General features: G+C 41.1%; 1 protein-coding gene across 1 annotated transcript; it reads left to right on the forward strand.

Annotated features, from left to right (window-relative positions):
* Positions 1 to 314: 314 nt before the first annotated feature.
* Positions 315 to 15307, forward strand: LOC139472689 (mRNA turnover protein 4 homolog). Its single transcript, XM_071255149.1, has 8 exons — positions 315 to 391; positions 3048 to 3106; positions 5438 to 5541; positions 9667 to 9816; positions 11003 to 11154; positions 12176 to 12252; positions 12814 to 12940; positions 15168 to 15307. Exons 1-8 carry the CDS (start codon positions 364 to 366, stop codon positions 15305 to 15307), a joined length of 837 nt encoding a protein of 278 aa, XP_071111250.1. The 5' UTR covers positions 315 to 363.
* The last annotated feature ends 849 nt before the right edge of the window (positions 15308 to 16156 follow it).

A 16156-nucleotide genomic window follows, 5' to 3' on the forward strand; every position in this document is an offset into this window, starting at 1 on the left:
CTGATATGTTTACTATCAATCTCCATATCTGTAAAATTTGGAACTATATTCCCTATTTACATCACTGATTTCCAAGAGTTATCTACCCTTAGATTCCTGCGCCATTATGGGGAATACAATCCCTTTCCCAGGGTAGCCTTGACGTCATTGTCTCCATGCCAACCAAGGAGGCAGGCACATTATATCCATATTAATATAATTTGTTTATGTTACTTATGTAAATAAACCATAACTGTATACATTTAGATACATAATGTTACATGAATTTATAAAATTGCGAAAGCGATAAAATGAGGGTTCCCATAACCCAATGCAAGCACTTGTCAACTTCCGGTGTTTTGACCACATGGTTAAACCTCGAAAATGCCGAAATCGAAACGTGATCGGAAAGGTAGATTTACTATTTTATCAATGGAATAGCGGACGAAGGGCTCGGGATTAATGTTGAGCTTTATCTCAAAAAATGTTTTCATAAAATACATCTTGCGAATACCAGATGGGGGACAAGCCACCACATGATCAGTGTTCATTTCAGTTATGTTGTGACATAATAGGTCTACAGGCAAGGTTATGTGTCAGAGTAGGGTTTTGCGAATGCGCGGAGACATATTCTTAATTAATTTGGCTTACACGTCCGTAAATATTAATATTATCTGAACCGTAAATAAGTTGATTCCCCCAATGCATTAAACCCCTGCTTGATGTTCACTGCTGATGAGATGGGGCAGTGTCATGCCTAAAGCATAGGAAAAGTCTACTTATTTCATTCATTCGTGGTATCTCAGTGAGCTAGCACTATAAATCGGCATCAGTCCGGACTAGTACAAGCAGACACACATACGCGTGCATGCCTGTCGCTATATACCGGGGTAAGTGCAATAATGTTGGACGCGACGTTGAACCCAATTTCGCCTCACCTCACACATTCGTGTCTGGTGTCCCCCGCCGTGATATTGCTGGAATATTGCTAAAAGCGGCGTAAAACCATACTCACTCCTTCACTCACTCACACATTCATGACAAAAAGTAGTGGAATAAGTTAAGATACATGGCATGACTTAAGTGGCGCAGCTACTAATGTTTAAGTGGTCGTTGTCAACACGGGTACTACAGACATGTACCCCAGTTACTTTCGGTATACAGAAAAGTACCCTTACCAAAATCAGAACGTTTTCCAGTACGCAAAATGAGTGATGAGTCTGTATTCCTCAAACCAAAACTGGTTCATGCTGTAGTTCTGGATCGCCTTTCTGATTTTAAATGCATGTTGTGCATCGCTGAATTACAGTACGTACAGCACTGAGCACAAAACTGGTTCATGCTGTAGTTCTGGATCGCCTTTCTGATTTTAAATGCATGTTGTGCATCGCTGAATTACAGTACGTACAGCACTGAGCATGCTGAGTGCTAGCTTTTATATGACACACTGGAGTGCATCTCATACAAGAGGATGATAGTTCCGATTCAGAATATGCTTATGAGAAATCTCTTCTACGCAAGCGTGCAAAGAACCAGTTGAACACACTTATCCCAGGATACAGTTCTGTATTCTGATTTTTGTTAGGGTACATATCTGTATATGAAAAAGTACCTGAGTACATATTTGTAGTACCAGTGCTCACCAAAAGCTTGAAAAGCCTTGAATTTGTACAAACTGACATATACTTGTTAATAGAAGCATTAGAGCACACAAAGATGGTAAGCAAGATTTATCACCGTGATAGAGTTGTGTGCCAAAGACACTGAAGAATTCATGACAGACTGGGGGCGGTGGGATAGCCTAGTGGTTAAAGCGTTCGCTCGTCATGCTGAAGACCCGGGTTCGATTGCCGGCATGGGTACAATGTGTGAAGTCCATTTCTGGTGTCCCCCGCTATGATATGGCTTAAAGCAGTGTAAAACCATATTCACTCACTCACTCATGACAGACTGTATGTATTTTTTTTGTTGGGTGAAAAATGAATCTTGTTGGAAAATGTGTGATGGTCATACTGCTTTTTATGTCTTACAACTAATATATTATATGCTGAATTTATAAAATATTGACAGACTTAGGCTAATAACCCCCAAAAACCTTGTAAATGACAGTTGGTGGCCTTGAAAAGGTCTTGAATTTTAGTGTTCCATATCTGTGTGAACTTGTATGTATGTTATGAAGCTTTCTCACAGATTGGTCCAGAATTTTGCTTATTGGAACAAGGCACCTAATATGTTGAATACAGTATCAAGCAAGTGACAGAGCCTGACCACCCAAACCTATGTATTCACCTTGTACAGCCAGCATAGCATGCAAGAGACCACATGCTTAGACTTTATCATTGGACTTTGGAGGTCACAGGTGTCCGAGTTGTGTAAGGCACCGCAATTCCCTGTGCAGAGTTGTGTCCCTTGGTGATGCAAGCAACCCATGATTGCGGGCTCAAATCCTGGTTCGCCCGATTATGTTTCTAGGTTTGTCAGCACCATACCTGTGCTCATGCCTTTCACCAAGGTGGTAAACGTCTGAGACCTGCATCACTTCGGGCTTTCCTCCCACATTAAACTGACACGCTGTGATATAACTGAAATACTGTTAAGAATACGGTTAGAAAAGCAATTAATGAAAAAGACCTTTTGACATTGTTCAAAGTGACGTTAAACTAGACCCCCTTGGAATATACCTGTTGAGCGACAATGAGTGGGGACTGTATCATTATGACTGCATAGTATGTTGAAGTTATAGCTTGTACAGTTCAGGATGTTACCATGGTTACTGTTTGCAGTACTCTGCACAGCAGTATGTCTTATTCCCCTCTGAGAACATGACTGCAGAACCAATCTTTGCAAATAGACTGGTTCCTGGCTGTATTTCTGTTGCATCATCTTTATTTTCTGTTGTGTATAAATTTACTCTTATGATCCTAAAGTCATAATATACTTGATACAGGATATGTTTTTTCACTTTCAATGAAGCTATGGTAAATAAAAAGAGAAAGCTTTTCACTCTGGCCTTGCATATTTACCTCACAATAATTTGTGACCATACTCATGAAATTTGTATTTTGCAGTTTCCTTGACACAGACAAGAAAAAAAGGATTAGAACTAAAGCAGAAGCTTGTTGAAGAGGTATGTATCAGCTGTTTACTGTATTGTTTTATCAGGTTGGTGGGTTAGCCAAGAGGTTACTAACTCACTCAACGACCCATGAAGATCAGGGGTATTATAGGTCTTCAGCAACCCATGCTTGCTGTAAAAAGTGACTCTGCTTGTCGTAAGAGGTGATTAAAAGGTTTGGGTGGTTAGGCGAGACTTGGTTGATGCATGTCGCATCCCATGGATCGATGCTCATGATGTCAATCACTGGATTGTCTGGTCCAGACTCGATTATTTACAGACCGCCGTCATATAGCTGGAATATTGCTGAGTGCGGCATTAAACAACAAACAAACAACCAACCAACCCAAGGCATGGGCATCTACTGACCAGCTTCCACCCTTGCCGAAATAGGCTGGAGTTATTTTCCATGCAGATATGTCTATATGCATATATTTTTGTTATTTGTTTCTACATGCAACAAAATATACTTATATGCAATTACTTCTAAAATACTAATACTATTACACATGTACACACAATGCCATTTAAAAAGTGGTCAAATGTAACAAATGTTATATTTGGGATAACTCTTTCTTTGTAAAGAACAGATCTGAGGGCATCTCTGAGACTGTGACTTCGATTGAACCTTCCACACTCACTCCTACTACAGTTTTGTCTACCTCGGCCGCTTGTCGCTCCACGTCTACTTCTCAACATTCCAGATCCCCTGTTCGACCTTCTAAACATTTTTATCCTGGGGATCGGTCATCACTGGATCTCCCCTCTTTCTCTCAATCAAAACTTGCACAGGTCCTGTTATTGGGATTTCTCTCATGTGGATCGTCGATCCTCCGATAAGGATCAGTTTGTGAAAACTACGTTTTCTGGGGATAAGCTTTCCTCCACAGGTCGATCGCAGAACCCGAATCAATGATGTTATAAGATGCGACAAACGCAAGATCGGGACCGGCAGTCTGGGGCTTGGCAATTTCATTTTATATTCATTCGGTTGTCCGCCGAGCCTGTTCCTTTGCTGGCCTACATGCTCAGGTGACTTTCAACCCTGTCGCCTCTACTTTAAGTAATTGTACTCTGGAAATCCAACATCCGAATTTGGGCCGTTGGTTCTCACACAAGTCTCCAAGACTCATCTGTGGTGGAACGTGTACCTGATCCAGTTTCCTTGTATTACGTCTCTCTCTATAATAACCCTTGGCATGATTGTTTGAGTTTTGTGGATATTGTCGATCATTCCTCTTATCGTCTGAACCCATCGATTCAATCACTGAGACAGTGACATTATTGAGGGTTCGATGAAGTGTAAAAGAGATGCCAAGTTGGTTGGTCCTATCGTCCATAGGAGATAGTGATACACCTGTATTGTAGATTCCTACATTGTTTTCTTTTGCTTCACAATAACGCTCACTCACTTTGGTTGGTTGGTTTGTAGTTAAACGCCGCACTCAGCAATATTCCAGCTATATGGCGGCGGTCTGCAAATAATCGAGTCTGGACCAGACAATCCAGTGATTAATATCATGAGCATAGAGCCACGCAATTGGGATCGATGACATGCATCAACCAAGTCAGCGAGCCCGAACACCCGATCCCGTTAGTCACCTTTTACGAGAAGCATAGTCACCGTTTACAGCAAGCATGGGTTGCTGAAGACCTTTTCTACCCCGGAAGCTCACTCACGTATGAACATGTAACACATATTGTACCCGACTTCACGTGTGTTCCTCTGTTCACGTGTCAGGGTCACAACTGTCTTTGGGAGTGTTTCATTCCTATCAACGAGCTGTGTCTAATGACACTAGACAGTGCTACTTAATATGGTTCTGTATCACTGATTAGCTCCAGCTTCCTCGTGTATATCCTACAGTTGTTGTCTTTATGGACCTTCCAATGATGGGATAAAATGCACAGTGTGAGATAATTTGTATGTATATGTTATACTTATCCTATATCTCACACGCTATATGCCCCACCTTCCGTCCCCGCACCACATTTCCTCTAGCCAATTTAAGGTCCAGAAAGAGAATGAGTTGGCTGGGCAAACGACATGTTGAGCACATGTTGGTCAACCAGCAAGAAAAGCTTGCATGACCCAGATTGCTAGGAGGTGACCATGGTGACGCTTGGAGTGTTTGGGGGAATTTTTTTTTAAGAAGCTTGAAATCTGTTTTTAGGCACAGTTCCACTTAGGTTTGAAAGAAGAGAAATGCATAGTGTGAGATAGGATCCCTATTATAAATATATAATTTATTGCAAAAGTTACAATTCTAATGTGCCCCATGGCGGGGGATACTGATAAGATAATTTTCACCTTTTTTGAAATTTTGTACTCTTATTTTCCAGATTCGGGATACTGTTGACCGATATGCTAGAATATTCACATTCTCCGTACAGAATATGCGGAACATTCAGTTGAAAGATGTGCGACAGGAATGGAAACATAGTCGGTAGGTATTTAAATCTTTTACCCGTGGGGTAAGAAATAACCGAGTTCATAAAAATCTATGTGCACCAGGGCAAACATCACTTCACTCATTGTTTACATCACTCTGATGGCATTGTTGACTTCATTTGAATCGTATTGTGATGTAAGGTTGGAATGACGTCACACAAGTAACGATGTCATTAGCTGAAAATTGTTGACATCAACAGTTGTGGTTATCAATGACAGTGGTTGTGATCAGGGCTTTTTCTAAAGGGGAGCTCAAAAGGATAAGACATAATGGGCAGTGTTCTGCCTGTAGATGTGAACTAGTGGGGAACGGGACCCTTTCAGCCTTAATATATGGGCTCATTTTCATAACGTATGGGGCCACATTCTGAGAGAACATATAAGACTTAAGACCCCATGGTAACAGGTTATTGATGCAGAATCGCCATCAAATTGTTACGTTTGCGATACACAAATTTTTTGGATGACGTCTTTCTCAGATATTACGTATTGCAACAACAACGTCCAATGTCATATGTAATTAGCCTAATTAGTTTGTTTGTGGTCACTGTCTTTCAAGGTACTCATTACAAAATTAGAATGTAGCTTTGTTATTGAATTAGATTTAACATGATTCATATGACACATGACATTCTGTGTATCGCTAACAGAACTTGTGATCCGCGATTCTGCGATACCGGGGTCATTTAAAGCAGAAACATCTTTGGCATTATCAGAACTATATTTGCAGAAACGTGTAAACTGATTGGATTGAAATACTAATTTGAGCCAATAAAAGGCTCTGATAGTAAATTGAGACACACATGGCAACGAAAAGCCTGACATTTACATTCAATAATAGAAGCAGCTGTGATGTTTTGTTACAGTTAGTGACTCCCATAATTATATAAATAAACCCATCTACATAAATGCGCCCCTTGTCCCACTGAGAGTATAATATCATGCGCCAATCGATAAAATATTGTGAGAATTCCATGAGACCGCTGTCTCGGCAGAACACTGAATGGGTAATATAGAAATTATTACACTCTCATATGCTGATTTAATCAAACTTGTTTAAGATTTCTTATATTACCCTCGCTCTCGCTAGGTAAATACGAGAAATCTGACTCTTGTTTCATAAAATGAGTATAACACACATCCTCGTATTATTATCTCTATATGCCAATTTCCAGAGCACTGCACTAGTGTTTTCATTTAAGCCATTTTTAAGACAAGACATTTCGTGTTGCCATGCTGAAAGCCATGTCCTATTATTTGGGACAGAATGTTTTTTTCATTGACAAAGTTAAGTATTCATATACAGTTAAAAGGGATCTCTAGATTTTGTCAGTCAGTTTTTTGACTGGTCCAGTCTCATTGATGAAGCTGGAATATTGCTGAGTGCAACATTAAGCTACTTTCTGGCCTTGTCATGCCACTGCTTGAACTTTGTCATAGCACTGTTCTAACCTTGTCCTGTCCTCATGACACTGTTCTAACCATGTCCTGTCTTCATGACATTGTCTTCATGTCACTGTCCTAACCTTGTCCTGTCTTCATGGCACTGTCCTTACCATGTCCTGTCTTCATGACACTGTCCTTACCATGTCCTGTCTTCATGTCACTGTCCTTACCATGTCCTGTCTTCATGACACTGTCCTTACCTTGTCCTATCCTCATGACACTGTCCTTACAATGTCTATCTTCATGACACTGTCCATACCTTGTCCTATCCTCATGACACTGTCCTTACCATGTCTATCTTCATGACACTGTCCATACCTTGTCCTGTCATCATGGTACTGTCCTTACCTTGTCCTATCCTCATGACACTGTCCTTACAATGTCTATCTTCATGACACTGTCCATACCTTGTCCTATGCTCATGACACTGTCCTTACCATGTCTATTTTCATGACACTGTCCATACCTTGTCCTGTCATCATGGTACTGTCCTTACCTTGTCCTATCATCATGACACTGTTCTAACCTCGTCCTGTCTTCATTGCACTGTTCTAACCTTGTCCTGTCGTCATGACACTGTTCTAACCTTGTCCTGTCATCATGGCACTGTTTTAACCTTGTCCTGTCTTCATGGCACTGTCCTTACCATGTCCTGTCCTCATGACACTGTCCTTACCATGTCCTGTCTTCATGACACTGTCCTTACCATGTCCTGTATTCATGTCACTGTCCTTACCATGTCCTGTCTTCATGACACTGTCCTTACCTTGTCCTATCCTCATGACACTGTCCGTACAATGTCTATCTTCATGACACTGTCCATACCTTGTCCTATCCTCATGACACTGTCCTTACCATGTCTATCTTCATGACACTGTCCATACCTTGTCCTGTCATCATGGTACTGTCCTTACCTTGTCCTATCATCATGGCACTGTTCTAACCTTGTCCTGTCGTCATGACACTGTTCTAACCTTGTCCTGTCATCATGGCACTGTTTTAACCTTGTCCTGTCTTCATGGCACTGTCCTTACCATGTCCTGTCCTCATGACACTGTCCTTACCATGTCCTGTCCTCATGTCACTGTCCTAACCTTGTCCTGTCTTCATGAAACTGTCCTTACCTTGTCCTGTCGACATGACACTGTCCTTACCTTGTCCTGTCGTCATGACACTGTTCTAACCTTGTCCTATCATCATGGCACTGTTTTAACCTTGTTCTGTCTTCATGACACTGTCCTTACCATGTCCTGTCTTCATGACACTGTCCTTACCATGTCCTGTCTTCATGGCACTGTCCTTACCATGTCCTGTCTTCATGGCACTGTCCTCACCTTGTCCTGTCTTCATGACACTGTCCTTACCATGTCCTGTCTTCATGGCACTGTCCTTACCATGTCCTGTCATCATGACACTGTCCTTACCATGTCCTGTCTTCATGACACTGTCCTTACCTTGTCCTGTCTTCATGACACTGTCCTTACCATGTCCTGTCCTCATGACACTGTCCTTACCATGTCCTATCATCATGGCACTGTCCTAACCTTGTCCTGTCATCATGACACTGTCCTTACCATGTCCTGTCTTCATGACACTGTCCTAACCTTGTCCTGTCTTCATGACACTGTCCTTACCATGTCCTGTCTTCATGGCACTGTCCTTACCATGTCCTGTCATGGCACTGTCCTTACCTTGTCCTGTCATCATGGCACTGTTTTAACCTTGTCCTGTCATCATGACAATGTCCTTACCATGTCCTGTCTTCATGACACTGTCCTTACCATGTCCTGTCTTCATGGCACTGTCCTTACCATGTCCTGTCATCATGACACTGTCCTTACCATGTCCTGTCTTCATGGCACTGTCCTTACCTTGTCCTATCATCATGACACTGTCCTTACCATGTCCTGTCTTCATGACACTGTCCTTACCATGTCCTGTCATCATGACACTGTCCTTACCATGTCCTGTCATCATGACACTGTCCTTACCATGTCCTGTCTTCATGGCACTGTCCTTACCTTGTCCTATCATCATGACACTGTCCTTACCATGTCCTGTCTTCATGACACTGTCCTTACCATGTCCTGTCTTCATGACACTGTCCTTACCATGTCGTGTCTTCATGGCACTGTCCTTACCATGTCCTGTCATCATGACACTGTCCTTACCTTGTCCTATCATCATGACACTGTCCTTACCATGTCCTGTCATCATGACACTGTCCTTACCATCTCCTGTCTTCATGACACTGTCCTTACCATGTCCTGTCTTCATGACACTGTCCTTACCATGTCCTGTCTTCATGACACTGTCCTTACCATGTCCTGTCTTCATGACACTGTCCTTACCATGTCCTGTCCTCATGTCACTGTCCTTACCATGTCCTGTCTTCATGACACTGTCCTTACCATGTCCTGTCTTCATGTCACTGTCCTTACCATGTCCTGTCTTCATGACACTGTCCTTACCATGTCCTGTCCTCATGTCACTGTCCTAACCCTGTGCTGTCGTCATGACGCTGTTCTAACCTTGTCCTAACCTTTTGCTGTTGTCATATCACTGTTCTTACTACTGTTTGCACCTTGTCCTCACCTTGTCATGGCACTGTTCTGACAAAGCTCTGATAAAGTCAACTCCTGTTCTTTGAGGATGCTTCACTTCTGTTATACAGGTTTTTCTTTGGCAAGAACAAAGTCATGGCCCTGGCAGTTGGTCAGACCTGTGAGAACGAGTATCGGGACAACCTACACAAGCTCAGTCTGCAGCTCCGAGGGCAAACTGGACTCATGTTCACCAACAAGACAAAGAAACAGGTTTTGAAGTGCGGAAAATGTCAATTACTTTCAGCCAAACTGATTAAAGTTCTTTTATTTCTTATGTGCCATGGGACACTCACAAAGTTGTTGAAGTGTGCCCTGTGGAATTGAAGCGCACCACCAATAGGAATACCTTCAACGCATCTTCAGACTTGGGGAATGTCATTTCACCACAGTTAGATAATAAGCAGTTGCAATTGGAGACCTTCCTTTTCATTTGGACTGATAAATATGCTGAACCTCCAGGTTATTTTACGAATCATGAAGCCTGTAGATATGTTCCCTATACAGCTTTGTCCAGTTTAGTTTTGCGAAAGAACTTTTATCAATATACGCAATCACAAGTTTTTCTCTTCAGGCACCAAGAAAGCCATTATGATATTAACTGTGCCTTTGGATTCCAAACTGTGTATGGCTTCAGCTAGTCACTTCTGTCCATTAAAAGTCTGTGTATGACAGAGCCATCTCCGTGGTCTAGTGGTAGAGCGTCCGCCCGGAGAGCGGAAGGCCCGGGGTTTGATCCCCGACCGCGTCATGCCAAAAGACGTTAAAAGATGGTACTTGTTGTTACCCTGTCTGGCGCTCGGCATTAAGGGGCTAAAACAAGGACTGGTCGGCTGGGAGTCAGTATACTGTGTCTGAGTGGGGTGTTCATGTTAAACTGCGGCATGGTATCTCAGTGAGCTAGCACTATAAATCGGCATCAGTCCAGACTAGTACAAGCAGCCACACACGTGCATGCACGTCGCTATATAAGTGCAATAATCGTGGACGCGACGTAAAACCCCATTTCACCTCACCTCACCTGTGTATGACAGTGTCAGTAGTTTTGTCACATGTCTGGTTAGACAGACCGTACCTTGGATCTGTTTCAGACAGTTTTCTGGACCCTAGCTTACATTCTTGTTTTGGCCTTAATCTTTGTCTATACACGAACATAACGTTTACACTTTATATGAATCGAGATATCAACACCGTGTGATACTTTTGAGTCTGTCCTGTTGCCACGTGTTATGTGTCTAGATTTGCTAGACACATACCCATGCTTTTCGGTTTCACAGTAAGTGTTGTGCATTGCTTTACTGTCTGTTTACATCGGCAGGGACATAGTTGCCCATGAGAGTATCGGTAGATCATGCTTGCTTTAGTTTCATCAGAATGCTTGTCATCTATGGTGTTTGTTATGTACAGGTACTTTGACAATCTGCGGGTACCGGACTACGCCCGGTCGGGGACGGCGGCCACACAGACGGTGGAGATAGAGGAGGGGCCCATCCCACAGTTCGCCCACTCCATGGAGCCACAGCTTCGTCAGCTCGGGCTGCCTACATGTCTCAAGCGAGGTAGGGGACAAGGCCTGAGTGTTGTAGCTAGGGCAGTAGCTTGTTAACATGTTGGTTTATGGATCATGCTGTCACAGTTGTGTTTCTTTTGCAATTTGTGGAGTGAGTGAGCATAGTTTAACGCCTGTTATTCCAGTAATATCATGGCGTGGAACACCAAAAATGGGCTTTACACATTGTACCCATGTTGGGAATGGAACCCATGTTTTCGGCATGATGGCCGCTTTATCTACTAGGCTACCCCACTGCCCCTGCATATTGACTATATAGATAGTTATTTTTACATCAATTTCGTTGATTTGAAATATCAGTAGTCATGCATGTCATCAAGTGAAAGGGACATTACCTGATTCTGATTTTTTATTCTTTGTTTTTGAGATCAAGGATTGTGGTGTTGGTAGGTTAAAAAAAGATCCCTTGGCACCTTGGCTGGAGTAAACAAACTATCAAGGATTCGTCATCCGAAATGTTTGAATTGATGTAATCATAATCATGACAGAGTTACTGCCCTTGTTACTTTCCTCGAACCCACAGCATATCATGTTGACTGGGGAAAAGCACATTTTTCCCCAAACAAATTAAGATACTGCAAATTAATTATGTGGAGGAACCACTAATGTTAGTAGAACTGTAATAGTTGTCACATTAGGGTGTGTAAGTAGTTGTCCTGTGTGTATTGTATGTAGCAGGTTTTGACAGGGTATGAGGAGCTGATGCTTATTACAGATAGTCCCCCAGGAGTTACCTCCCTTTACCTTGTGAGGTCTTCCCACAAACTGGTTGATTTTCTATCACAGCTGCAGTTCATTAAGAGTAAAGATACAGAGTATTTGTATATGACTGTTGAAGTGTTAAATTATTCTTTATGTTAGATAGATAGAGTAGTCTCAAATGTTTTGTGGCTTCATGGGATTTCAAGAGAAGTGGGGACTCGAGGTCAAAATAGGTTGTCTGTGACTCTTTTGTTGAAATGGTCTGCAACAATATTACTGGACATTTGTTGAACTGAATGTTTTTCCAGGGGTGATTACGTTGCTACGCAACCACACTATCTGTGAGGACGGGGACGTGTTGACACCAGAACAAGCCCGGCTTTTGGTGAGTAGTAGTGGTGATAATTAATCATGAACAAGAATTGACATGTCTTGCACTATGAGCTTGCTGTCTCAGTGTGCTTCATTACAATAAAAGGATAAAACTGTCCCAATATATACAACTCTAAAAAAGTAAAAGAACACCTGATTCCTTCATATGACCATAGTGAATCTGCCATGCCATTGTGTATCACCGCATCAATGTTAATCTTCAATATATACTACTCAAAAACAACTCTGCTCTGCAACCATGACAACACCAACACTGCTACTTAGGAACTGTATGTTAAAGTAAGAACCGGATGTATTCCTACACTGACTGTAGGAACAGTGTCAACAGTCGTTCAGAAACTCACCACCTAATTGGGCAGTAAAAAGATAAATATTGAGTTGTTATGTTTGTATGGATAGATTGGACTTAAATGTGTATTAAATGTATTGTTAGAACTGCATTTAAATCTACCAGAGTTCAACTGTAAGGTTGTGATCAAACCCTACACGCTACTTGATGGTGTAGTGATTGATGGACTGCATCCAATTTGGCAGTGTTCTTACTCTGTTTCAGAAACTGTTTGGCCACCAGATGGCGCAGTTCCACATCACAATAGAGGGGATGTGGAGTAATGATGGCAAGTGGGAAGTGTTCAATGCCAGGCCGGATCCAATTGTACCCACAAAAGTCACAGTCAAACGTACGGAGTTCCTCTCACTTGACATGATATTATGTGACTTGGTAGCTGCAGATGAAATGAAAATACTTTTCTTACAACAGATAGTCAGAAGAAAAGTTATGTTGAAAGTTAGTTAATGTCTGTGCCCTGTATTACTTTAGGCTATCAATCCACATTTAAGCTGGCACTGAAATATTGTTCAAAGCAGGGTTAAACCCAACTCACTCACTCACTCACTCACTCACTCACTCACTTAATGAAGTATGTTCTTCACTCAGAATATGAATAAATTTATGTAAATAAAATGTGGTTTTTATCATGAAATTTGGGTAAATTTGTGCTGCATCTAATAACATTTTGAGTTTGTAAGTCCAAGCCTCAGTATTCAGCATCACAGTGTTGTCATTGGTTACTTTGGGAATGACGCTTGGTTAAACAAGCCTCAGTATTCAGCATCACAGTGTTGTCATTGGTTACTTTGGGAATGACGCTTGGTTAAACAAGCCTCAGTATTCAGCATCACAGTGTTGTCATTGGTTACTTTGGGAATGACGCTTGGTTAAACAAGCCTCAGTATACAGCATCACAGTGTTGTCATTGGTTACTGTGGGAATGATGCTTGGTTAAACAAGCCTCAGTATTCAGCATCACAGTGTTGTCATTGGTTACTGTGGGAATGACGCTTGGTTAAACAAGCCTCAGCTAACCAAATTTGAGATGAGCTCCCAGCTCCTTAAGAAATCATACATAATTTGATTGTAGTCATACAAATATCAAGTGTGTCACGTTTGGATGTGATGTTGTCAGTTCCACCTGGATCTCCTTGTCTTTATGTAAAGTGTAAGTTGTCAGTGTAAGTTTGTAGGTACTAGGTACTAGGTACATCCATCATAAAGCAGTTTTCTAGCATTTCCGACAGTACTTTAGATACTAGGTACATCATAACCCTCACCAGAACCGCTTATGTTTTGGTCTCTGTGGCCATTGCTTGTTGTCACAAGGATAATTATCTTTATAAACCTCCAGTGACGTCATCCTATTGTTCTCCAGTCGGGTTAAATCTCATAAACAGGGACGTTATAATGTCCCTGAGATTTTATATAACATCTCCAGTATTTTATAGGATATTCAAGTCATATTTGCTATATAATGTGTTATAATATCCGATGGATTTTATATAATGTCCTGGGTATTTTATTAATATAACTTCCGTTCAGATTGTAACATGTAATGAAATGTAAAATCAAATGACAAATGTTTTCGTTATATTCCCGAGGATCGAACTCACAACTCTCATATCTGTAGTCCAGTGAGTGTACCACAAGGCTACAGAGGTGTTGATAAGCCGCACTGCTTTTTAGAATGATTCGTACCCCAGCAACAGATATTTTACACCTGTTTCCTAAGGTTCATGGAAAATATGTTCGAAACATAAAAATGTTGATAAATGTTGTTTTAAGGTTCAAATTCAGTTTATAAGTAAGATGAAGCACTTCCCCTCGGGTTGTTATGACATTTAAAACCTTTTCCCTCGGAAAATCCCTCAGGATGCGGGTTTAAATATCATAACAACCCTCGGACGTGTTTTATCCTATATATAATGACGAATTACCATGAAAATATATTTGTTGTGGCATATGTTTAGAAGAAATGTGGTTTTCAAGGTCATTTTGACAAAACACCATGTAGGATTAAGATAGTAGGCAGTAGTGAAGTCGCTCTAAAACATACTTGTGTTGGACCAAAAGTTTATCTGCATGACAGAGGTCAGGGTCAAAGGTACCATAGCAGGAGTTATGTCCCTTGTCGTCTTGATGTCCACATACAAACTGGACACAGTAATATATTTGTTTAAAATAATTCAATCGGTTTTCATCCTAGAGTGTGGTTTTAATAAATCAACATTGTATATTTAGGAGAGTAAATAGGTTGGGTAATGACAGGCCGTCAGATTATATGTAGATGTCATTGATCCGTGTTTACACCCCAGCTGATGGGTTATTTGTTGGCCAGGAGTCATCTCTTAACAAGAACAGGTACTGACTTTAGACTTACTTAATACTCTTTTATATAGGCTGCCACATAGATGGGAATCTGGTTAAGGCGTTGGCTCGTCATGCCAAAGGGTTGATTTCTCTTGTGGGTACAATGTGTGAAGCCTTTTTCGCTCTAAGAAGATTTTACAACTGCTTCTTTCAATATATGTGACAGTGTTATCTCCCTTTGACCAGTCATATTTTTGTTGCAGCTCCTGAGAAGTCGGAGGAAGAGCTTGATGTGGAAGAAGATGACGACATTGCTGATGACGATGATGATGATGATGATAATAATAACAATGATGATGGACAAGAAGATGACAGTGAAGATGATGATGAGGGAGAGGGTTAAAGATGATAAAATTCTAGTTCTAATTCTGGTGTTCATGTGTTGTGTGTAATCTTTGGGAATTGATGTAGAAAGTACAGTGTGATTTTACTGAGCCTTTCTCTGACCAAGAAGGCATTACTTATCATCCAAAACTGGCTCCCACAGGAAATATCGCTAGGGTGAGATCAAACAATATCTGTACTGTAGATATCACTGCAATGAAATTGCATCACAATGCTTTGCAGACCATTGTGACGTCATTGGTTACCATGACGTCACAATGAAATGACATCACTAATGGCTCTGCTACTGAAGTTGTTAGCAGTACTTTTTACACTTAAGACACTGTTTATCACTTTCTACAAACTGAAAAATTTGGAAGAATGATGTTGGAAGATAAATAAAATCTCACCCTCATGTCTTTTGATATCAAATATATAAACGTTCGTTGATAAAAGTAGAAAAAAACCTCGGCAAGCCTCTGAGTTCCCCCACTTTTATCAACTTGTGTTGATATATTTGATATCCAAAGACCCTTGGGTGAAATTCTCTATATCTAAAATGTGTCATAGGAACAACAAAGTTGTTTTACACAATAAGATTTAAAGGAAGTCATTGAACATTCATTCCAAAACCAAGCTTACATTATCAGCTTATCTGAACTCAAAACGGGGGCATTGGGGTAGCCAAGTAGTTAAAGCATTTGCTCGTCTCGTTGGCACAATATGTGAAGACCAGTTCTGGCGTATATTCCTGGAATATTGCTAAAAACGGCATTAAACCAGACTCACTCAATGCTGGTGTGCAGGAAGTGAATTCCTCTTTGACATATTTAGGTATAGGTATTGCTTGATGACTTTCTTAGAAGTC

This window comes from Haliotis cracherodii, unplaced genomic scaffold, assembly GCF_022045235.1.
Source record: "Haliotis cracherodii isolate W230 unplaced genomic scaffold, xgHalCrac1.p SCAF_1, whole genome shotgun sequence".
NCBI classification, from domain to species: domain Eukaryota; kingdom Metazoa; phylum Mollusca; class Gastropoda; order Lepetellida; family Haliotidae; genus Haliotis; species Haliotis cracherodii.